The sequence below is a fragment of the Chiloscyllium plagiosum genome, unplaced genomic scaffold (genome assembly GCF_037043375.1).
Source record: "Chiloscyllium plagiosum isolate Xiang-an unplaced genomic scaffold, Cpla_swu_hap1 HiC_scaffold_4, whole genome shotgun sequence".
In the NCBI taxonomy this organism is placed as follows: Eukaryota; Metazoa; Chordata; class Chondrichthyes; order Orectolobiformes; family Hemiscylliidae; genus Chiloscyllium; species Chiloscyllium plagiosum.
In genome coordinates, this window is record NW_028270142.1 from 79,632,356 (window position 1) to 79,655,914 (window position 23,559).

At 41.5% G+C, this 23,559-nt stretch overlaps 2 protein-coding genes across 5 annotated transcripts in view; one reads left to right on the forward strand and one right to left on the reverse strand.

The window, feature by feature from the left end:
- rb1cc1 (RB1-inducible coiled-coil 1) overlaps positions 1 to 23,559 on the forward strand; it is a 311,576-nt gene that overhangs the window by 107,431 nt on the left and 180,586 nt on the right. For all 4 annotated transcript variants that reach the window (XM_043688321.2, XM_043688325.2, XM_043688324.2 and 1 more), the window contains 2 exons: positions 13,698 to 13,806; positions 20,300 to 20,552. In XM_043688321.2, the coding sequence (XP_043544256.2) occupies positions 13,698 to 13,806; positions 20,300 to 20,552 (362 nt within the window). The remainder of the gene's footprint in view (positions 1 to 13,697; positions 13,807 to 20,299; positions 20,553 to 23,559) is intronic.
- Positions 22,918 to 23,559, reverse strand: part of LOC148150174 (uncharacterized) — a gene marked incomplete at both ends in the record, with an annotated part of 25,661 nt that continues 25,019 nt past the window's right edge. The window contains 1 exon segment of the mRNA XM_087985801.1: positions 22,918 to 23,048. Within this exon segment, the coding sequence (XP_087841927.1) occupies positions 22,918 to 23,048 (131 nt within the window).

Genomic DNA, 23,559 nt, shown 5'->3' on the forward strand with positions numbered 1-23,559 from the left:
AACCATATCTACTTGCTGGGTTCTGGGATCCAATCCTATGTTTGAATTGTAAATACCCTGAATACATAATTTGTCCTGAGCCTTCTAATTTCATTGTGAACTCAGAGATTGAAAAATAAGTTAGTCTTGGAGTTTTATTTTTAATGGCTTTCCAGTTTTATGCTGGATGAAAATGAATGCAGGTACACAGTCCTTTGTCCGAAATGGTCAGAACCAGCTGGTATTCGGAATTTTTCGAATTTCTGAATAAGTGATAGTTTGACTGAAATTTTTAAAAATCTTACTGAACGTCAGACTCGCTGAGTACTGAGGGCTCTGAGACAGAATTGAGGCCTGCCAGTGCTGGGCCATTCCCCGCCCCAATGTTGCATCTGAGTAACACTCATCGGGTGGGTGTGGAGTTGAGTTAATTGTTTACACGCCAAATAACCTTGTTAATGAGAAATAAAATTCACTAAAATCTTTCGGATTTCTGAGCTTTTTGGATTTCTGGATTTTGGATAAAGGGTTGTCTACCTGTACTGTTGACAGAATTGATTTGTCTTTTCCTGTCCTATTCTACTGCGAATACTAATTCTTAAGATTCAACATATTGTTCTGTTTGGTATGTTGTATCCTGTTTAAATCCCTAATGAGTCTCCTGATACATTTTGGAACAATGATCCTTCCTTCCTTTCTCCACACCCATCATTGTCATGATTCCTTCCACTCTTTCCACTCCTCTTTTGAACTAGCATGTTGTTCTATTGTATTCACCTCATTCTCTTTGCTTGCTAAAGAGATAGCTGAACTTTTATCTCTTTCCTATTCTGCCTTTTTAGCTGCTATGTCTGCCTGATCATGAATTAACAGTTTGGCATTTTCAGTTTTTCTGAGCTGTGGTTTTGATAACCACAACCTCCCTTGAGTTGCTGAATAGCCTAAATTTAGTGCCAAATGCTGGATCAGCCACCCACTAAAGATGAATTGGCTGAAGACTGGTATCTGTCATGATCAGAACCACCTATCAGAGTCCTGCACAGTCATATACTACCCCAAAACATATTGGCTATTGGTTGAGGACACTAACTCATTTATTGCTGGATAGTTTTAGTGCCTATATTAGAACTTGTAACTATGCAACTTGAGTTGATTGCTGCCAGGCAGCTGATTGCTTGCTCTCGTCACTGCCCACCCATCCTCTGCTCTCCATTTATTATCTGTCAGGATCGAACCAAAAATAATGTTAACTCTGCTCCTTCAACATCTCCTCCATAACTCTCTTCAATTCCTCACCTCCTGCTTGCCTTTCTTTCAGCGTTCATGAATCCTGCTGAATTATTTCAAACATCATTAATTATAGTAAACCATCCATTATTGGGGAGCAACATGTTGTTCCATTGAGCTCTCTTGGCATCAGATACAGTCTTCAGTCTTCCCATATTGCATGTCTGTACTTTTTTTATTATTCTCTTGTGGGATTTGGGCATTATTGGCTGGCTAACATTTGTTCCCCATTACTTGAGTAGGTGTTTGTGAGCACCCTTCTTGAACTGTTATAGTCCATGTGTTATAGAGAGACCACCAATGTTCTTAGGGAGGGAATTCCAGGATTTTGACCCAGTAACAATAAAGAAACAATGATATATTTCCAAGTCAGGATGGTGAGTAGCTTAGTGGGAAACCCGCAGATGGTGGTGTTCACAGGTATCTGCTGTTTTTGTCCTTTTTGAGATAGAAATGGTTGTGGATGTGAAAGTGTTGTCTAAGGATCTTTGGTGAATTTCTGCAGACAACCTTGGTGGAGCGGATGCTTGTAGGTGGGGTGTCAAACTTCTTGTGTTGTCAGAGCTGCATTCATCTGGGCAAGTGGGGAATATTCCTGACCTGTGCCTTTATAGATGGTGGGCAGGCTTTGGGGAATCACTGGGTGAGTTACTCACTGCAATATTCCTAGCCTCTGACCAACTCTTGTAGCCACTGTATTTATATGGCAGATCTGGTTGAGTTTCTGGCCAATGATTCAGTGATGGTAACGCCATTGAATGTCAGGGGGTGATAGTTAGCTTGTCTCTTATTGGGGATGGTCATTGCCTGGCATTTTGTGTGGAGAGAATGTTTCTGTCTACTTATCAGGCCAAGTCTGATATTGTTGAGATCATGTTGCGTTTGAGCATAGGCTGATTCAGTATCTGAGGATGCAGGGATAGTGCTGAACATCCCCACTTCTGATCTTATGGTGGATGAAGTACATTGATAAAGCACTTGAAGATTGTTAGGCCTAGGACATAACTCTGAGGAACTCCAGCAGAGATGATCTGCAGCTGAGACTGGCCTCCAGCAACAATTTTCGTATGGTTCAAATATAACTCCAGCCAGCAGAGAGTTTCTCCTGATTCCCATTGATTCCAGTTTTTTTGATGTTGGATTCAGTTAAATGTCACCTTGAAATCAAGAGCTCTGTCTTCCCTCACATCTGTAACTCAGCTCTTTTGTCTGTGTTTAAGCGAAGTCTTTAATGAGGTCAACAGCCGAGTGACCCATGCAGAACCCAAGCTGGGCTTCAGAAAGCAGGTTCTTTCTAAGCAGGTGCTGCTTTTGATAGCACTGTGGATGACTAACCCTAACTATAAGCTTGCATTACCTTACTGATGATCCATAGTCAACTGATGCAAAAGCAACTGGCTAGGTTGAATTTGTCCTGCGGTTTGTGTACAGGGTATACCTGAACAACTTTCTACATTTCCTGGTAGATGCTGCTGTTGTAGCTGAACTTAGTAGCTTGGTTACAGTTGTGGAAAGATCTGGAGCACAAGTCTTCAATATTATTGCCAGAATGTTGTCCGGGCCAGTAGTCTTTGCAGTATCCAGTGCCTCAAACCATTTCTTGATATCATGTGGAGTGAATTGGCTGAACACTGGTATCTAGAATGATCGGAACTACTAAAGGAGGCGAACATGGATTATCTGCTCGGCGCTCCTGACTGAAGATTGCTGCTAATGATTCTGCCTAATCTTTTGCACTGATGTGGTCTCTTTATTATTGATGTTGGGGATATTTGTAGATTCTCCTTCAATGAGTTGTTTAATTGCCCACCACCATTCATGGATGGATGTAGCAGATCTGCAGAGCTTAAATCTGATCTATTGGTTATGGGATTACTTAAGTCACTCTGTCACTTGCTGCTTTTGCTGCTTGTCTTGTAAACAATCCTATTTGGCAGCTGCCTCATGCTGTTCCTGCCATGCTCTCCTGTATACTCCATCAAACCATGGTGGATCTCCTGGCTCGATGTTGTTGGTTGAGTGGGGGATATGCCAGGCCATGAAGTTGAAAATTGTATTGAAGTATGATTCTGCTGCTGTTGATGGCCCAAAGTGCCTCATCGAAGTCTGTTCCATTTAGCAAGATGAGTGCCTCACAACACAATGGAGGATATTCTCAACATGAAGGTGGGACTTTGTGTCCATAAAGACTGTATGATGAGCACTCTTATTGAACAGATGCATCTTTGGCAGATAGAATTAAGGAGAATCCAAAGGGTTATTACAAATACATTAAGGACAAAAGCATAACTAGGGAGAGAATAGGGCCCCTCAAAGATCAGAAAGGTGGCCTTTGCGTGGAGCCGCAGAAAATGGGGGAGATACTAAACTAGTATTTTGCACCAGTATTTACTGTGGAAAAAGACATAGAAGATATAGAATGTAGGGAAATAGATGGTGACATCTTGAACAATGTCCATATTACAGAGGAGGAAGTGTTTGATGTCTTGAAACGCGTAAAGGTCGATAAATCTCCAGGACTGATCAGGTATATGCTAGACCTCTGTGGGAAGCTAGGGAAGTGATTGCTGGGCCTCTTACTGAGATATTTATATCATCGATAGTCACAGGTGAGGTCCCGGAAGACTGGAGGTTGGCTAACATGGTGCCACTGTTTATAAGGGTGGTAAGGAAAAACTAGGGAATTATAGACCAGTGAGCCTGACGTCTGTGGTGGATAAGTTGTTGGAGGGAATCCTGAGGGACAGGATGTACATGTATTTGGAAAGGAGAAAGTGAGGACTGCAGATGCTGGAGATCAGAGCTGAAAATGTGTTGCTGGAAAAGCGCAGCAGGTTAGGCAGCATCCAAGGAACAGGAGAATCGACGTTTCGGGCATAAGCCCTTCTTCAGGAAGGGTTTACTGAAGAAGGGCTTATGCCCGAAACGTCGATTCTCCTGTTCCTTGGATGCTGCCTGACCTGCTGCGCTTTTCCAGCAATACATTTTCAGCATGTATTTGGAAAGACAAGGACTGATTCGGGATAGTCAACATGGCTTTGTGTGTAGGAAATCATGTCTCTCAAACTTGATTGAGTTTTTGTTACTTCTTCAAAAGAGGATTGATGAGGGCAAAGTGGTAGATGTGATCTGTATGGACTTCAATAAGGCGTTCAACAAGGTTCCCCATGGGAGACTGGTTAGCAAGGTTAGATCTCATGGAATACAGGGAGAACTAGCCATTTGAATACAGAACTGGCTCAAAGGTAGAAGACAGAGGGTGATGGTGGAGGATTGTTTGTCAGACTGGAGGCCTGTGACCAGTGGAGTGCCTCAAGGATCAGTGCACGGTCCTCTACCTTTTGTCATTTATATAAATGATTTGGATGTGAGCATAAGAGGTACAGTTAGTACGTTTGCTGATGACACCAAAATTGGAGGTGGACAGTGAAGAGGGTTACCTGAGATTACAATAGGCTCTTGACCAGATGGGCCAATGGGCTGAGAAGTGGAGGATGGTGTTTAATTCAGATAAATGTGAGGTGCTGCATTTTGGGAAAGCAAATCTTAGCAGGACTTATACACTTAATAGTAAGGTCCTAGGGAGTGTTGCTGAACAAAGAGACCTTGGAGTGCAGGTTCATAGTTCCTTGAAAGTGGAGTCACAGATAGATAGGATAGTGAAGGCGGCATTTGGTATGCTTTCCTTTATTCGTCAGAGTATGGAGTACAGGAGTTGGGAGGTCATGTTGCAGCGTTACAGGACATTGGTTAGGCCACTGTTGGAATATTGCGTGCAATTCTGGTCTCCTTCCTATCGGAAAGATGTTGTGAAACTTGAAAGGGTTCAGAAAAGATTTACAAGGATGTTGCCAGGGTTGAAGGATTTGAGTTATGGGGAGATGCTGAACAGGCTGGGGCTGTTTTCCCTGGAGTGTTGGAGGCTGAGGGCTGATCTTATAAAGGTTACAAAGTAATGAGGGGCATGGATAGGATAAATAGACAAAGTCTTTTCCCTGGGGTCAGGGAGTCCAGAGCTAGAGGGCATGGGTTTAGGGTGGGAGGGGAAAATATAAAAGTGAGCTAAGGGGCAACCTTTTCACATAGAGGGTGGTATGTGGATGTAATGAGCTGCCAGAGGAAGTGGTGGAGGCTGGTACAATTGTAACATTTAAGAGGCATTTGGATGGATATATGAATAGGAAGGGTTTGGAGGGATATGGGCCGGGAGCTGGCAGCTGGGACTACATTGGGTTGGGATATCTGGACAGGTTTCCATGCTGTACATCTCTATGACTCTATGTGTAGCTGACAAATTGGTGAGGATGAATAGTCTTTGTAGCTCACTGTAGTCCACATTCCTGGTGAGCTTTTCCTGAGTCTGAGCTGCTGGAGGAAAAGGGGATGCAGGCACAAGTTTGGGGGGTGTGGGGTGGGGTTGGGAACTAGTGTACCTTTTGGACTGTCCTCAAAAGAAACTTGTCTGTTTCTCTTCCTCCCTAATGGGTCGCTGCTGGCAGCACCCTGCCTCCTTGAGAAAGAACGCAGAGTAAAGTTGAGATGTCTTGTCCTCCCTTTGTCATTGGTGCTGATTACTCTGAGAGAGGACAGGTCTGAAGGCACCACTGAGCATTCTGCTAATCCACGGTATACAAGCCATTCACCCATGGAGGCAACCAAGCACTCTTGTTTAACTTTGGAGACAAAAATTGATCAATTTTTACAATTTCCACTCTGCTGTCACCTTCCTTCTTTCCCTTCCTGTACTTCTCTGTTTCCATTTCTGGGGATAGATTTGGTCACCAATATCCATTACAAACCTGCCCACTTCGACAGTTACCTGGCCTATGCATTCCCACACCCTGCTTCCTGTAAGGACTCTATCACATTCTCTCAGTTTCACCATCTCTGTCACACCTCTGATGCTGCCTTCCGTCTCAGAAATGTCCACCTTTTTCCTCAACCAAGGGTTCCCTGCTACCATGGTTTACAGGGCCTGTAGCTGTGTCCAGCCTATCTCCTGCATTTCTCCCCTCACCACTTCTCTTCCCTTCCTAAACAATGGAAGGATCCCTTGGTCCTCACTTACCATCCCACCAGTCTCCACATCCAAAGAATTGTAAGCTGCCATTTCCTTCACCTGCAACAGGATGCCACCACCAAAGGCATGTTTCTCTTCCCTCTAATGCCAGCATTCTGCAGGTACTGATTCGTCCAGGGTATCCTTGTCCAACCTCCCCACCTTTCCCATGGGATCTTCCATGTAATCGTACAAAGTGTAACACCTGCCCATTTATTTTCTGCCTCCTTCCTTTCCAAGGACCCAGACACACCTTCCTAATGAAGTACCAGTTGTCTGCTCTTCACAGTGTGTATTCTGCTGTATTCTCTGCTCACAGCATGGTTGTCTCTAAAACACAGACCCCTTCCCCTCAAACCCACCTTTTTAGCATAAAAAACACTTTTCCCTAGCTGCTATGAGTTCTGATGAAGAGTCATCAAACTTGAACCATTAACTTTGTTTCCTTCCCCCAACACTGGCATGCCTTCCGAGCTTCTCCAGCAATTTCTGTTCTGTTAGCTTTTTACTTAGAATGGGTGAGGATCTTTACATTCAGCAACTCCCTACTGGTCTTGGTCCTCTTGGCACAGTTGTGTGCCAGCTTCTCCTGCGAAGAAGTAAAGAGGATTGATTATAATGTGAATGGTAACTAGAACAATTTGAGAGCATGTTGAGCCACTCAAGTCAGTGATCTGTCCCCAGAAAGAGAGTAGAAAGTGCAGAATGAATTCATAGTTTGAGAAAATAACATTGTGAGCCATTAAGTGCACATTATGCACCTGAAGTTGGCACAAAGAAAATTGAAGTAGTAGCCTATTTGGCTCTTCGAGCCTGCTTCCCATTCAACATGATCATGGCTGATCATCCAACTCCGTACCCTGTTCCAACATTTTTTCTCCAATTCTTTGTTCCCTTTAGCCCTAAGAGCTATAATTAACCCCTCAACCTTGAAAACATTCACTGTTTTGGCCTCAGTTGCTTTCTGTGACAGAAAATTCCACAGGGTTACCAGGCTTTGAGAAAAGAAAGTTCTCCTTCTCAGTCCTAAATGGCCTACTTGGGGAGGGGTCTGGCGGGGAAGACATGGTGACACACTATAACAAGTAAAGCTAAAATAAAGTGTTGAACTCAATATTGAGTTCAGAAGATTGTAAAGTACCTAGTCTGAAGTTGAGATGTTGTTCCTCCAGTTGGCACTGTGGTTTTTACTGAAACACTGCAGCATGCCAAGGACAGACAAGTGGGAATGTGAGCACGGTGCTTTGTTAAAAATGGCTCGTCACTGCCACAGACTGCCTTTCCTCACAATTGGTTCCCTGATCACTAAAGCTCTCCCAGTCACCTGTAGTGCTACAAACTTGGCTTTTGTTGCTTTCCCCTGAGAGGCCAATCTTTCCCCCCCACGCAAAACATACTAGAATCTAAGGTGACTGTGGTTATTAATAATGACAATTGATTGTGATAGCCACCCATTCAAAATTCTCTTTAACTGAAAATGCCATATCTTGTACAGAGAAGCATGACATTGCAAAGTGGTATTGATTTAGCTCAGTGGTCAGCACTGTGATAAATGTGTTTTTAATATGTTATGGACCTCGTCAGACCCTTAAAAAAAAAAACACATTTCAGAAGGTAGCCCTGATGCTAACTTGTCTAGTTGTTTTGAGCAGGTGTAGAACTCTTAGATGTTTTAAGAGTGATGCAGCTGGTCAAAGCACCTCTGTTTTAAACAAAACAATGTATTTACAGAGAACCAAATGAAACACAAATAAATAAAAGAGAACAGAATACAGAGTAACTTAACTATCCAAAAACCCAATAGACCATCCTAACTTGATGCTGTTCCAAATTCCTATAACAATCCCCATAAACACCCTTGGCAATAAAGGTAAAATCAAACACAGGATCTTACAGGAGAGAGAGAGATGGCAGATTCAGCATGGGACACCTTCCATGGAGCTGTTTCTTTTACCAGATTAGACTGAACAGCAGCTCCAAATAGTCAGACTGCTAAAACCAAATGAAACCAAACCAGAGAAAAGCTAAGCTTGTTAAAAAGTGTGGTGCTGGAAAAGCACAGCCAGTTAGGCAGCATCCGAGGAGCAGGAGTGTTGACATTTCAAGGTTACGCTTGAAGTTTCAATTCTCCTGCTCCTCGGATGCTGCCGGACCAGTTATGCTTTTCCAGCACCACACGTTTTGACTCTGATCTCGAGCATCTGCAGTCCTCACTTTCTCCCCTTTTCATTGTACTAGTGTTTCTTTTAAAACTTGAAAGCCTTTTGTCTGAGGCAGTATCTGTTAGCTATAATCAAATTGGCCCTAAAACCCATCCAAACCAGACATGTTGGCAAGTCTGCCTCGTGCAACACTTTTCGAAAAAAAAACAAGGACAACTCAACCTTGTTAAAGGAGTAGCATCATCACAAATATAAGGTCAAAGACACAGTTAAGTTAACACACAGTCCTGAAAAAGGGTAAAATAGATTACTTTCTATATGATAGTTACCTGGAAACAGTGGAGTTCCAAAGAGGCCTCATGGCCCAGGTATACACATCATTTAAATGTTATCGACAAATACAAGAAAATCAAAAAAAAGCTTATTGGAATGCAACTTTTTATCTAGACGATTAGATTACAAAGGGGTAGAAGTCAAGTGTTAACCAAAATCTATCATCCAAGATTGTGGTTCTGGCAGGGTAGGCAGCGTTCGGGCTCCTGGGCCAATCTACAGGCAGATGTTCCTCCCTTCTTAGCTTCCCCTTTTTGTTTTACTTACCTTTTCTTTTTCTTTATCTTCTTCCTGTTGGGAATGGCAGAGAGGTGTGACAGGAGTGGGACTGTTGGCAAGGTAGCGAGATTCCTGGTTCTGGTAGGCCCGGAGGGGGTCTTTTTTGATGAGGTGGTGGCTAAAACAGTGGTGGTGTGGATTGTGTAGACCCCAGGCATCTCCGATGCAGCAGTGAAGCAATTGACTCCTTGTGCTAGTCCCAGAGGGGGGGGATACTCGTGGTTATTGGGTGCAACAGTGACAGCTGGTTATGGTAGGCCCAGAGCTGGGGTCTCCAGGTCCAGCACGAGACCCGGCATTGGTGACCTGTTGGCAGAGTGGACCCAGCAACGAAGGGATGGCACCTGAAGAGTGGCAACTCCATTGGTGATCTGGCATAGGTAGTGGCACGAGTCTCACTGGTCAGTTGACTTGGGGTTCAGGACTCATGGTAGAGACGGTGCAGCAAAGATCTTTCAGCTTTTTTTTTCTAGAAGTATTTGAGTGGTGCCAGATTGTGGCAACAGTTGAAGCTTTTCACTATTTTACCATGTTGTTCGTTGTAGAGTACAGGTGACAATAAACTTCATTCCTTCATTAAACATTTCCTGCAGACCACAGTTGTAGGCACCTGACAGTAATACACATATGTTGACCTTGGAATAGTGCAGTGTAAATTTACTGGAGTAATTCTTGTACCCCAATGGTTAGGGTGCAGGATAGATTGAATAAATTGTGGTTGCTTTCCCTGGAATTTTGAAATTTCAGAATGATTTGACTATTTTTTTTTGCGATATTAAGGTTAGCAGATAATTGATTGGAAATACTTGAAACAATACATATACAGTCCAACCAGGGAAGGGGTTATCCTAGACCTGGTTTTAGGAAAAGTTTCAGTGGGGGAGCATTTCAGGAGTAGTGACCATAATGCTATGGATAGGGATAAGGGTAACAGCAGTCCTTAGGTGAAGATGTTAAATTGGGGGAAGGTGAACTACAATAATATTGGGCAGAAACTGAAACATTTTGATTGAAGGTGGCTGTTTGAAATATTCTGACATGTCTAATGTGGATTTACCCTCAAATAGCATTGGATAACTGTTCAGAAGCAGCACATTCCTGCAAGAATGAAGGATAGGTATGGCAAGTTCACGGGAACCTTGGATGACCAGGGATGTTATGACTTTGGTTGAAAAGAAAAAAGAAGCATTTGTAAGGTCGAGGATGATGGGAACTGACAAAAGCCCTGGAAGTATATAAAGTAGGAAAGAATTTAAACAAGGAATTAGAAGGACTAAAAGGGATTATGAAAAGTCATTAACAAACAGGGTTAGGGAGTGTTCCAAAGCTTTAGAAAAAGCAAGCAGTTAGCCAGGGCTAGGGTTGGCCCAATCAAGGACAAAAGAGTGGAACCAGAAGAGTTAGGTGAGATCGTAAATAAATATCTTGTCGGTATTCAGGAATTGGTGGAGGATGACCTCAAGGAACGGAGCGTCGAATTTCTAAGCTAAGTTGCTATTAAAAAGGAAGAGGTGTGTGTCTTAAAAAGTATTAAAGTAGATAAGTCCTGATACAATCTATCCCTGAATGTCGAGGGAGGCAGAACAAATTGCTGGAGCATTAACAGAAATCTTTGTCTACTCTTTGGCTATAGGTGAAGTCTCAGAGGATTGGAGAATAACCAATGTTGTCCCATCGTTTAAGAAGGGTAGCCAGGATAATCCAGGAAATTACAGGCTCACGTCAGTGGTTAGGGAAATTATTGGAAAAGATTCTTAGGGACAAGATCTGTGTGTATTTAGTAGCAAATGGACTTATTAGTGATAGCATGGTTTTATGCGAGGGAGGTCATGCTTCACCAACTTGGTCTAGTTTTTTGAGGAGGTGATGAAGATGATTGAGGGAAAAGCAGTTGATATTGTCTGCATGGACTTCAGTAAAGCATATCTGGGGGCATAGCTTCAAGGTGCGGAGGGAGGGTGGAGTTTAAAAGAGATGTACGAAGCATGTACGAATGGCAGACTGGTACAAAAGGTAAAGTCACATAGGATCGACATTGAGCTGGCAAGATGGATACAGGACTGGCTTAGTCACTGGAGACCAAGGTTAGAGGTGGAAGGATGCTTTTCAGAATGCAGGGTTGTGACTAGTGGTTTTCCACAGGGATCAGTACTGGGACCTCTGCTATTCATGATCTACATAAATGATTTGGAGGAGAACTTAGCTGGTCTAATTAGTAAATTTGTGGGTGATACAAAGCTGGTCGAGTTTCAGATAGTGAGGAGGATTGTCAGAGGATGCAGCAGGATATAGATCAGTTAGAGGCATGAGCAGAAAAATGGTAGATGGAGTTTAATCCCAAATTATTTGAGGTGATGCATTTTGAAATGTCAAGTACAGGTGGAAGTGATACAGTAGATGGCAGAACCCTTAGGAGTCTTGATATGAGAGGGATTTGGATGTGCAGGTCCACAGGTCACTGAAGGTGGCAGCACAGGTGGATACGGTAGTAAAAAAGGGCCTGTGGGATGCTTGCCTTCATTGAAAGGGTCATTGAGTATAAAGATAAGCAAATTATGCTGCAGCTTTATAGACCTTTAGTTAGGCCACACTTGGAATATTGTTTATAGCTCTGGTCACCACACTACCAGAAGGATGTGGATGTTTTTGAGAGGGTACAGAAAATGTTTACAAGATGTTGCCTGAAGTGGGGGATTTTAGCTACGAAGAAGGGTTGGATAGACTGGGTTTGTTTTTACTGGGATGCAGAAGATTGAGGGGTGACGTGATAGAATTGTATAAGATTGTGAAAGGCATGGATAGAGTGGAATGTATGAGGCTTTTTCTGAGAATGGAGGGGTCAATTGCTGGGGCATAGTTTCAAGGTGCGGGGGGAGGGTGGAGTTTAAAAAAATGTACGAAGCATGTTTTTCACACAGTGGTGAGTGCCTGGAATGCGCTACCAGAGTTGTTGGTGGAAGCAGACATGATTTAAACATTCAAGAAATACCTGGACACATACATGATTAGGAAGGGAATAGCAGGATACAGATCCTATAAGTGAAGACCATTTTAATATGGAAGGACAAAATGTGTTGGTGCAGTTTTGGAGGGTTGAAGGTTCTGTTCCTGTGCTATATTGTTCTTCAGAAATATTCATTTTCTGCTGATGGAAGAGTTTAGGTTTAACGAGTATTATCTTTAGATCTTGCAGGAGTAAGACTAGAAAATACTTCATGCAAGAGTTCACACAGGTTTGGACCTCTTTTCTATAAACAACCATTGATGCAAGATCAGTTGTTAATTTTAAAATTGAAATTGATGGAATTTGGTGAGGAATATAGGCAAATGCAGATACAGGTGATTCTGCTATAACACCTGTTTCATTCACACAAATTCACTAACACAATTGACATTTGAGGGACACTGTTTCGAAAGCGCAAACTTTTAAAACATATATTGGCTGCAAAGCGATTACACTTAGAGTCATAGAGCTGTTTCTAAAGTGTGATTTGTCTGTAATGCAGGATTGCGCAAGAAAACAAACATTGTGTTGTAGGAGAGCTACCTGTATATGGACTTTGATCACAGATCAATTGACGGTTTAATCGAATTGTTCTAATTAATATCTTCTGGGTGTCTTGCTCCAGAGCACTGAATTATTAAAAGAAAATAATTGATATACTGGTATAGCACTTTTATACAGGTGGGTCATGACTGGGTTTATTGAATGCTAAAGGGAATTCATCAAAGCGCAAACTTGGACTGCAAAGTCAAATGTGGAAGATATTCATATAAAATTAACTTTGGAGTTAAGCTGTAAATTGAGATGATAGGTATTATTTTTCACTACCAAATCCCACCTTGTCCAAAGTATTGAGGCGCATGAAAGTAGAAACCTAACGTAAAGACTTTTCCTACACGTAAAGCAAACAGCAGCTTCTATCAGGAGGCCTGGGCAATTAATTTTATACATTTTGTAAAATAAATGTTAGATTATGTGCTTAGTGGTTTGGAGGCGAATCATCCTGTTGCCAGTGTATTAACTTTGTATCTAATCCCTGTAGGTAGAATTTTCTTGTTATGAATAGACATCTGAGAGTTAATATTTGCATCATTGTTGTTTATATGTAATTCTGCCTTGGTTTCAAACTTTGCAACTCACGCAAGAAGTTACAATTTTGCAATCAAATTAAATTCAATCCATCATATGGTTTTCTATCTGTTGCTATAATCCCATAATACCTTGCATGAATACTTTGTCAACTTGTACATTGTCACATTAAACATTGGTACAAATATTTCAAGGAACTCCAAGTGGAGTTCCAAAATGATCAGTTCTAAAATGTAGTTCAAACATTATAACTATATGTTTTTATTTTCACCATTGGACTCTTCTTGGTTGTTTCTTTGTTATATCTTATATTCTGAACCAAGTGATGCATTTGTACAACATGTGACTGTACTATGATATTTAATTGTCTTTTCAATATAAATCCTTTCTATTATTTTGTGCAAAGGAATTCATTGTAAGTCCAGTGGAAGCACTATGAAAACGTGGGTTGTCAGGTTGCTGATTTGATAAATCTTGGATTGCACTCAAATGATTTGTTTTTCAGACTAACTTCAATACAGTCCTAACTCGAGAAAAAATGAAGAGAGAACAAATTATCAATGAGTTGAATGACAAACTGAGAAAGCTAACCCAGCAGCAAGAAAAAGATAGAGGTGAGTTAAGATTCATTTACCACGGGATTAATTTTGAAGGTTTGCTGGTTCAATTTGGACTGTTTTAAGTTAGAAGTATATTTTGATAAATCTTGGTCTTTCTCTCCATCTGTCCTTTAAACATTTGAATCACTAGTATGATCCATCTAAAGCATAAGAGAAAGCAACAGGTGGCCATTCAAACTTTAAACTTATGTTTTCACATATTCAATGAACTCTGAAAATGGGCAATATGCACCTATTTTGTTTTTGGATTTTTGAGGGGGCGAGGGAAACTTAAAATACTAATTCCAATTAGAGCCATTGATTCTGTAAAAGATCCATTATTAGTACAAAATATTTTAACCAAATTATTTAAAACGGCAAATTCTGGAAATATTTAAGAGAGAAACAGAGTTAGCATTTCAGGTATGTAGCCTTTAATCAAACATCTGACTTCCTATCAGGTTAGTTACCTATCAATTTTCAGTGGGGTAGATTTTCGCTTTACTAATCTGATGAATATAGAATCACAGGAGAAAAGAATAAGAAGAAAATTGAACATGGAGCAGCCTTTCCATCTTTTCTCTAATCATTGCTAGCACATGCAAGGAAAAATATCTGCTCCTTATCAATAAAGTTGGGGTGAACAGGACCTGTAATCCATGTTAGATTATTCTATCTGGTTTTGAGACTCCTCTTGGAGGTCATTTTAAACATGCATTATAAATTGAATGATTTTGCTTTCAGTAAGTATGTGAAATGTTCAGTTACTTGATTTCCCATGTAGTTCATCAGATCATATCATGTAGCATTTTGTCAGATGTTGAGTAAAGTGAAATGTGACTGAAAATATTGATGTAAGTACTTGTACTTGCTAAAATGTTGGTGGATTACAAGAGTATCTGTTTTTTTCAGTATTCTGGCAAGCCAATGTCACATTTTCAATATCTGTAAATATTTTATCATAAGTGGCCCTGTCTTGTAAGATATTTGTGTTTCAAATATTGTTTAATAAAATTAATTGAAATGAATATATTAACCTGTGTATGTTAACCTTCCCCCCCCCCCCCCCCCCCCCCTCCCCTCTCCTGTGGCCATACAAAGGCCACCTTGCTGATCTTTGAGGGGGCTTATTCTCTCCCTAGTGTACATACCCTCAGTATTAAAATAGTGGAAGAATTTTTCGATACTGTATTTGTGTCTGAAGATATGTGAGCATTTGGCTTCAATTATACCTAATATGCAATAATATGTGTATTATTAATTCAGAGATTATCATCCCAGTAACAGTGATTTTTAATATGTACAGAAATCTTGCCCATGCTTTTTGTTATTTTGAGATTAAAAAGAAAGACTGTGACTTCTTATTTTCTGTATTTTTGATTGTGAACCTGAGAAAATTACTGTTTTAAAAATCAAACAGTTGAAGGTTTATGCACTTTTTGAACCTAAGCAACCTGATGCTCATTGTAAGTGCTATTTACACAGCTGCTGGTTCAAACAGTTAGTGGTAGCTTTGGTAGAAACTGGAACCAAGAGTTGTATATAAAATGGGGATTCAGCCAGCAGAATGTAGCTGGTTGGGCCATGGACTAGTGAGCAGTTATCAATGACCATGGCCTTCTGCCCGTCAGCAGTGTTGTGATTGGTTCATAGGTAGCTGAACAGCTTGGGACTGTGAACAAGATCATGAAAAGGCATCAGATCTCTGCAAGTTCAGAAACTGTAACTGCTGGCTGCAATGAAGAAAAACACTTTAAGCCTGAATTAAAACTTTTTTTTTTGTTTAGTTGCTGTGAGCTGTAGTTTTTAACTAATATGTCAGAGACATTTATAAGTATGAATCGTTATGCTGTATAAAAGCAAAATACTGTAGATTCTGGAAATCTGAAACAAACAGAATGTTGGAGAAACTCAGGTCTGGCTGCATTTGTGCAGAGAGAAACAAAGTCATCGTTTCAAATCTGGTTTGACTATACTCCTGTTCCGAAAAGACACACTGGACATGAGTCATTCTGGACTTGAAACATTAACTCTGTTTCTCTCTCCACTTGTGCTACCATGCTTGTTTGGGCTCTACAGCATTGTGTTTGTTCAGTTCAGTAACCTTGTGCCTCCTACAAACATGAAAGCATCCAGAGAAGGAAGTTTGTGCAGAAATCATTTCAGCAATTGCCGTGGACAGGAACCACTGAACAGCCTTCCCAGACTTTCTTTCTATCCATAATGATTTTTTTTTTGTTTGTCTGTACATATGGGAAGAGGGGAAATTTACAAAGTGTTTTACATTATTAATTAGTGAAGTTATATGACAATGGTTTCTAATTCTGAAGGCTGATTAGAGAGTTAGGCAGGAATTTAAAAAGAAGGTCCTCGGGAGTAGTAATATCTAGATTACTCCCGGTGCTACGAGCTAGTGAGAACAGGAATAGGTGGATAGAGCAGATGAACGCATGGCTAAAGAGCTGGTGTACAGGAGAAGGATTCACATTTTGGAAGCTGTTTTGCGGTAGAAGTGACCTGTAATAAGAAGGACGGATTGCACCTAAATTCGAAGGGGACTAATATATTGGCAGGTAGATTTGCTAGGGAGAATTTAAACTAGTAAGGTGGGGGGGCAGAAACCCAAGGAGATAGTGAAGAAAGATCTCCATCTGAGACTGGTACAGTTGAGAACAGAAGCGAGACAAATAGTCAGGGCAGGCAGGGACAAAGCAGAGAACAAGGTAGGACTGATTAATTAAACTGCATTTATTTCATTACAAGAGGCCTAACAGGGAAGGCAGATGAACTCAGGGCATAGTTAGGAACATGGAATTGGGATACCATAGCGATTACAGAAACATGGCTCGGGAATGGACAGGACAGGCAGCTTAAATGTTCCAGGAGACAAATGCTACAGGAATGGAGGCAAGAGAGGAAGGGGAGTTGTATTTTTGATAAGGGATAGCATTACAGCTGTACTGAGGGAGGATATTCCCAGAAATGCATACAGGTAAGTTATTTGTGTTGAACTGAGAAATAAGAAAGAGATGATCACCTTATCGGGATTGTATTCTCAACCCCCTATAGTCAGAGGGAAATTGAGAAACAAATTTGTAAGGAGATCTCGGCTATCTTTAAGAATAATAGGGTGGTTATGGTAGGGGATTTTAACTTTCCAAACATAGACTGGGACTGCCATAGTGTTTAGATGGAGAGGAATTTGTTAAGGGTGTACAAGAAAATTTTCTGATTCAGCATGTGGATGTACCTACTAGAGAAGGTGCAAAATGTGACTGAGCAGGTGACTGAGGTGTCAATGGGGGGCACTTTGGGGCCAGCGACCATAATTCTATTAGTTTTAAAATAGTGATGGAAAAGGACAGACCAGATCTAAAAGTTTGAAGTTCTAAATTGGAGGAAGGCTAATTTTGGCGGTAATAGGCAAGTACTTTCAAAAGCTAATTGGGCGCAAATGTTCGCAGGTAAAGGGACGGCTGGAAAATGGGAAACCTTCTGAAATGAGATAATGAGAATCCAGAGAAAGTATATTTCTGTTGGGGTGAAAGGAAAGGCTGGTAGATAGGGAATGCTGGATGACTAAAGAAATTGAGGATTTGGTTTAAAAAAAAAAGAAGGAAGCATATGGAAGGTATGGACAGGATAGATTGAGTGAATCCTTGGAGTATAAAGGCAATAGGAGTACACTTAAGAGAGAAATCAGGAGGGCAAAAAGGGGACATGAGATAGCTTTGGCAAATAAAGTTAAGGCGAATCCGAAGGGTTTTTACAAATACATTAAGGACAAAAGGGTAACTAGGGAGAGAATAGGCCCCCTCAAAGATCAGCAAGGTGGCCTTTGTATGGCCACAGGAGATGGGGGAGGTACTATTATTTACTGTGGAAAAGGACATGGAAGATGCACAGTGTTTGGGAAATTGATTATGACATCTTGAAAAATGTCCATATTACAGAGGAGGAAATGCTGGATGTCTTGAAACGCATAAAAGTGGTTAAATCCAGAGGACCTGATCAGGTGTACCCTAAAACTCTGGGAAACTAGGGAAGTGATTGCTGGGCCTCTTGCTGAGATATTTGTATCATCGATAGTCATAGGTAAGGTGTTGGAAGACTGGAGGTTGGCTAACATGGTGCCACTGTTTAAGCAAGGTGGTAAGGACAAGCCAGGGAACTATAGACGAGTGAGCCTGACATCGGTGTTGGGGCAAGTTGTTGGAGGGAATCCCGAGAGACACGGTGTACACGTATTTGGAAAGGCAAGGACTGATTAGGGATAGTCAACATGGCTTTATGTATGGGAAATGATATCTCACGAACTTAATTGAGTTTTTTGAAGAAGTAACAAAGAGGACTGATGAGGGCAGAGCGGTAGATGTGATCTATATGGACTTCGGTAAGGTGTTCGACAAGGTTCCCCATGGGTGACTGGTGAGCAAGGTTAGATCTCATGGAATACAGGGAGAACTAGCCATTTGGATACAGAATTGGCTCAAAGGTAGAAGACAGCAGGTGGTGGTGGAGGGTTGTTTTTCAGACTGGGGGCCTGTGACCAGTGGAGCGCCACAAGGATCAGTGCTGAATCCGCTACTTTTCATCATTTATACAAATGATTTGGATGTGAGCATAAGAGGTATAGTTAGTAAGTTTGCTGATGACACCAAAATTGGAGGTGTACTGGACAGCGAAGAAGGTTACCAAAGATTTCAACGGGATCTTGATCAGATGGGCCAATGGGCTGAGAAGTGGCAGATGGAGTTTAATTTAAATAAATGAGGTGCTACATTTTGTGAAAGCAAATCTTAGCAGGACTTATACACTTAATGGTAAGGTCCTAGGGAGTGTTGCTGAACAAAGAGACCTTGGAGTGCAGGTTCATAGCTCCTTGAAAGTGGAGTCGCAGGTAGATAGGATAGTGAAGAAGGCGTTTGGTATGCTTTCCTTTATTGGTCAGAGTATTGAGTACAGGAGTTGGGAGGTCATGTTGTAGCTGTACAGGACATTTGGTTAGGCTACTGTTGGAATATTGCATGCACTTCTAGTCTCCTTCCTATTGGAAAGATGTTGTGAAACTTGAAAGGGTTCAGAAAAGATTTACAATGATGTTGCCAGAGTTGGAGGATTTGAGCTATAGGGAGATGCTGAACAGGCTAGGGCTGTTTTCCCTGGAGCGTCTGAGGCTGAGGGGTGACCTTACAGGGGTTTGTAAAATCATGAGGGGCATGGATAGTATAAATAGACAAAGTCTTTTCCCTTGGGTCGGGGAGTCCAGAACCCGAGGGCATGGGTTTAGGGTGAGAGGGGAAACATATTAAAAAATGTTTTCACTCAGTGAGTGGTTCATGTATAGAATGAGCTGCCAGAGGAAGCAGTGAAGGCTAGTACAATTGCAACATTTAAAAGGCATTTGGATGGGTGTATGAATAGGAAGGGTTTGGAGGGATATGGGCCAGGTGCTGGCAGGTGGGACTACATTGGTTTGGGATATCTGGTCGGCATGGATGAGTTGGACCGAAGGGTCTGTTTCCGTGCTTACATCTCTGTGACTTTAGTTGTTTACTTGTAGCTGGAATCTATTCATTTGTCATAGTTATTATTTTTAAACACACAAATCTGGTCCACGCTTTCTACCAGTTTGGGTCGAAAGTTTCATGTAAATTGGGAAATTAATTGCAAAAGTTAAAGTTTTCAAAACAACAATTCCAGGAATAGAGACTCTTAATTTCCATGTGTTAGCCCCGTGAAGTGTAACAATTTTAAACCCCTGGCTTGGAGCTCCACGAACTAAAACACTTCAGTTAGAGTGGTAGGCCCTGCGAACTTCGATTCTCCTGTTTAGAGAAACTGATACCCCTTCTGAACAAAACTCTCTTGATTCTTCTGGACTGGTATCCTGAACCTTCTGTTGGTTTTCTGGACCTTTGTAAACTCAGCAATATAGTCATTTAATCCATTAACGCTAAAAGGGTTCTTTCAGTCACATGTTTGTGGAATTGATGCATTTGGGTTCTGTTTCAAATGACTTTGAATTTTTTTAAACAAAACAGAGAGCTATCCCACAAGCCTCGAAGTTAAAGCCAGATCCCAAAATGTAGTACGTACCTTTTGTCACGGTATTAGTTTTAACTTAGTCCATCTTGGGTTGCACGGTGGCTCAGTGGTTAGCACTGCTGCCTCACCGCACCAGGGTGCCAGGTTCAATTCCAGCCTTGGCAACTGTGCAGGTCAGGTGAATTGGCTGTGCTAAATTGCCCATAGTATTAGGTGCATTAGTCAGAGGAAAATGGGACTGGGTGGGTTACTCTTCAGAGGGTCGGTGTGGACTTGTTGGGTCGAATGGCCTATTTCCACAATGTAGGGAATCTAATCTAATCTCTGTGAACCTAAGAATTAACAGCTGTCAAAATTGGTCGATGTTGTATTTTGAGAATAACGTAGTACTAATATTTGTTGGATAAATAAAATCTTATGCTAATGTGCATGATTCTAAATGTATATATTGTGTGTTCAGTTTTGATAGAAACCCTTTCTGCAGACAGAGCTACTTTACTACAAGAAAAGAAACAGCTTGATGAGGAGCTGAACAGACTGCGAAGTAATGCACTTGTTTGTTCTGCCTTTCCATCACCTGGAACTTCTGGTGCTGAGTCCTCGGTTCCTGGGCCTGACATTCCATTTGATTCAGAACGACTTGCACCCGCTGCTGCAGTAGCAGAAGAAATAAGGATAGAATCTGCAATGGAAGCAAGCACTATGACTGTACGGTGAGTAGGCACCTGCCATAATAATTTTTATAATTTAAGTGGATAATAATTTAATTTCAGTTATTTTGTTTTGAAATTAGTAGTGTTTTGCTGTGATACAAAATAAATATGTAATCCTATCAATTCGGATCCCTTTAGTTCTCAAAGTAATTTTTTTATGTGGTAGAGTGGAACCAAGCAGTGGAATCCCTTCTAACATGCTCAATAAGCAATTTCATACATTTGAAATGAGAAATGTGGACATATACAAAACTGCACATGTTGAAACACCCTTTTGCTAACCGGTACTTAACAAAATAGCAGAACTCACTTCAGCACATGTAGATGTGAAAAGATGCTGCAAACCTCTCCCCCAATCTGTTTTCCATTTTATACTAGTTGGTGACTTGATCACCTGATCAAAACTCTCTTCAGAGAAGAAATCCCGTACTCTGAAGAAACGGGAAACAACCAGCAGAGATCAAAAATCTTTTTTAAGGCTCATCTTGATTTTCTTGAGAACTTGATTTTGATTTTGGGAAACCATGTTTTCATTCTAGCTAACAGCAATCTCGTGGCTCAGTGGTTAACACTGCTGACTCAGAGCACTGGGTTCAATTCCAGCATTGGGAACTGTGTATAGTTGCACATTCTCCCTGTGTCTACTTAGGTTTCCATCCAAACAAGGGTCGGGTGGCGGAAGTGGGTCTGGGTAGGAAGCTCTTGAGAGGGTCAATGCAGACTTAATGGGCTGAATGGCTTCTCCGCACTGTAGTGTAGTCATTCTATGAACTCATTTGCATAAATTGATCAACTCTACATTAAAGTTAAAGCCACAATGCACAAGAAAGTATGATTTCCTCAACACTACAGAATGTAAATTGGTACAATGCAACAGATGTACGTTAATTAACATGTTCTTTCAAACTGATACATTTCAACACAAAGAGCAAGTGTTCCAAAAATCACTCCTGTAGACTGATCTGGACACAGCTAATGCATTTTCAATCACAAAAGCATAAAAGTGAAATATTTTAACCAAGCAGCACAACCCTCTTTACTGTATCTCTGATCTCAATTTCGGATTTAATTTCTCTGGTTTAGAAATCATTTCACGATTAATTTCATAGAGCAATGCCTGGTTCAAGTTTAAGCAAAACTCAGTAGGGTTAATTGTCAGTCACCCTGTCTATGTTCCATTATCTTTACTAATCTCAAGCCACTTTTCAATCCATCAGCAAACTCTTCTTATATTTATTTTAGTATTCCTTATAAATTATCCTGATGAGTGCAAGACAAAAAGCTTTGACAACATTTTGTATTTCACAATGTTTATATATTTTGTATTTCCAAATGGTCATTTTCTGATATGAGATCTAGGTGGAACATTAAGTTATGTACCAAATGTAAATGGATTGAGGTATAGGCCAACTAAGTGTGCTAGGAGATGGTTGATGGTTTAAATGTGGACAAGTATAAGTTTATTCCCATGGACTGCTTAAAAATAGTTTATATTGGTGATTTTATTAAAAAATCTATAAAGTGTTAAGGAATGCACTCATAAAAGAACCTAACATGTTCATACAGCAAGCAATTGGGAATGCAACTATTATGTTGGTTTTTATTATAAAGGGGCTCGCCCAACAGTAAAACAGTATTACTCTAGTTGTACTTGGCTTTCTGATGTCTTTGAGGACTGGTTGTATCCAACCGGTTCTTTTGGATTTGGTTAAATATTGTTAAAAGTGTTGGATATCAGCAATTTGCTTAATTATGAATGCTTATTAAGTGATAATAATGATAATAAGAATAATGAATTGAAAAGAGAGGAGAAAAAGCAACAATTCTCCCGTCCTGCTGCCCTTCGATCCCCTTGATTGATGGCTGGTCTGGAGGCTTAGGTTTGTTCTTGGCACCAATCATGATCCTTGCCCAAGGTGAAGTCCAACTCTTGGAACAAAACTTACTCTCTCTCATGGAAAAAGTGAGGACTGCAAATGCTGTGGATCAGAGTTGAATAATGTGGTGCTGGAAAAGCACAGCAGGTCTGACAGCATCTGAGGAGCAGGAGAATTGGCATTTCGGGCATAAGCCCTTCATCAGGAATGGACAGCTTAAGAAATGTTTATGAATAGAAAATTTCTTTAAAATCTAAAGAGAGTAATGTGGTGCACTCATAAAAGAACCTAACGTTCATACAGCAAGAAATTGGGAATGCAGCTAATATGTTGGGGTTTTTATTTTAAAAGAAAGGTTGACCATTCCTGATGAAAGGCATATGCCCAAAACATCGACTCCTCTCTCTCTCTCTCTCGTGATCTCTCTCTCTCTCTCTCTCTCTCTCGTGATCTCTCTCTCGTGATCTCTCTCTCGTGATATCTCTCTCTCTCTTTCTCTCTCTCTCTCTCTCGTGATCTCTCTCACGTGATCTCTCTCTCTCTCTCGTGATCTCTCTCTCTCTCTCGTGCTCTCTCTCTCGTGCTCTCTCTCTCGTGCTCTCCCGCTCGCGCTCTCCCGCTCGCGCTCTCCCGCTCGCGCTCTCCCGCTCGCGCTCTCCCGCTCGCGCTCTCCCGCTCGCGCTCTCGTGATCTCTCGCGCGCTCTCTCTCTCTCGTGATCTCTCGCGCTCTCTCGCTCTCGTGATCTCTCGCGCGCTCTCTCGCTCTCGTGATCTCTCGCGCGCTCTCTCGCTCTCGTGATCTCTCGCGCGCTCTCTCTCTCTCGTGATCTCTCGCGCGCTCTCTCTCTCTCGTGATCTCTCGCGCGCTCTCTCTCTCTCGTGATCTCTCGCGCGCTCTCTCTCTCGTGATCTCTCGCGCGCTCTCTCTCTCGTGATCTCTCGCGCGCTCTCTCTCTCGTGATCTCTCGCGCGCTCTCTCTCTCGTGATCTCTCGCGCGCTCTCTCGATCTCTCGTGATCTCTCACGCACGCGCGCTCGCTCGCTCGCTCGCTCTCGTGATCTCTCTCGCTCGCTCTCGTGATCTCTCTCGCTCGCTCTCGTGATCTCTCACGCTCGCTCTCGTGATCTC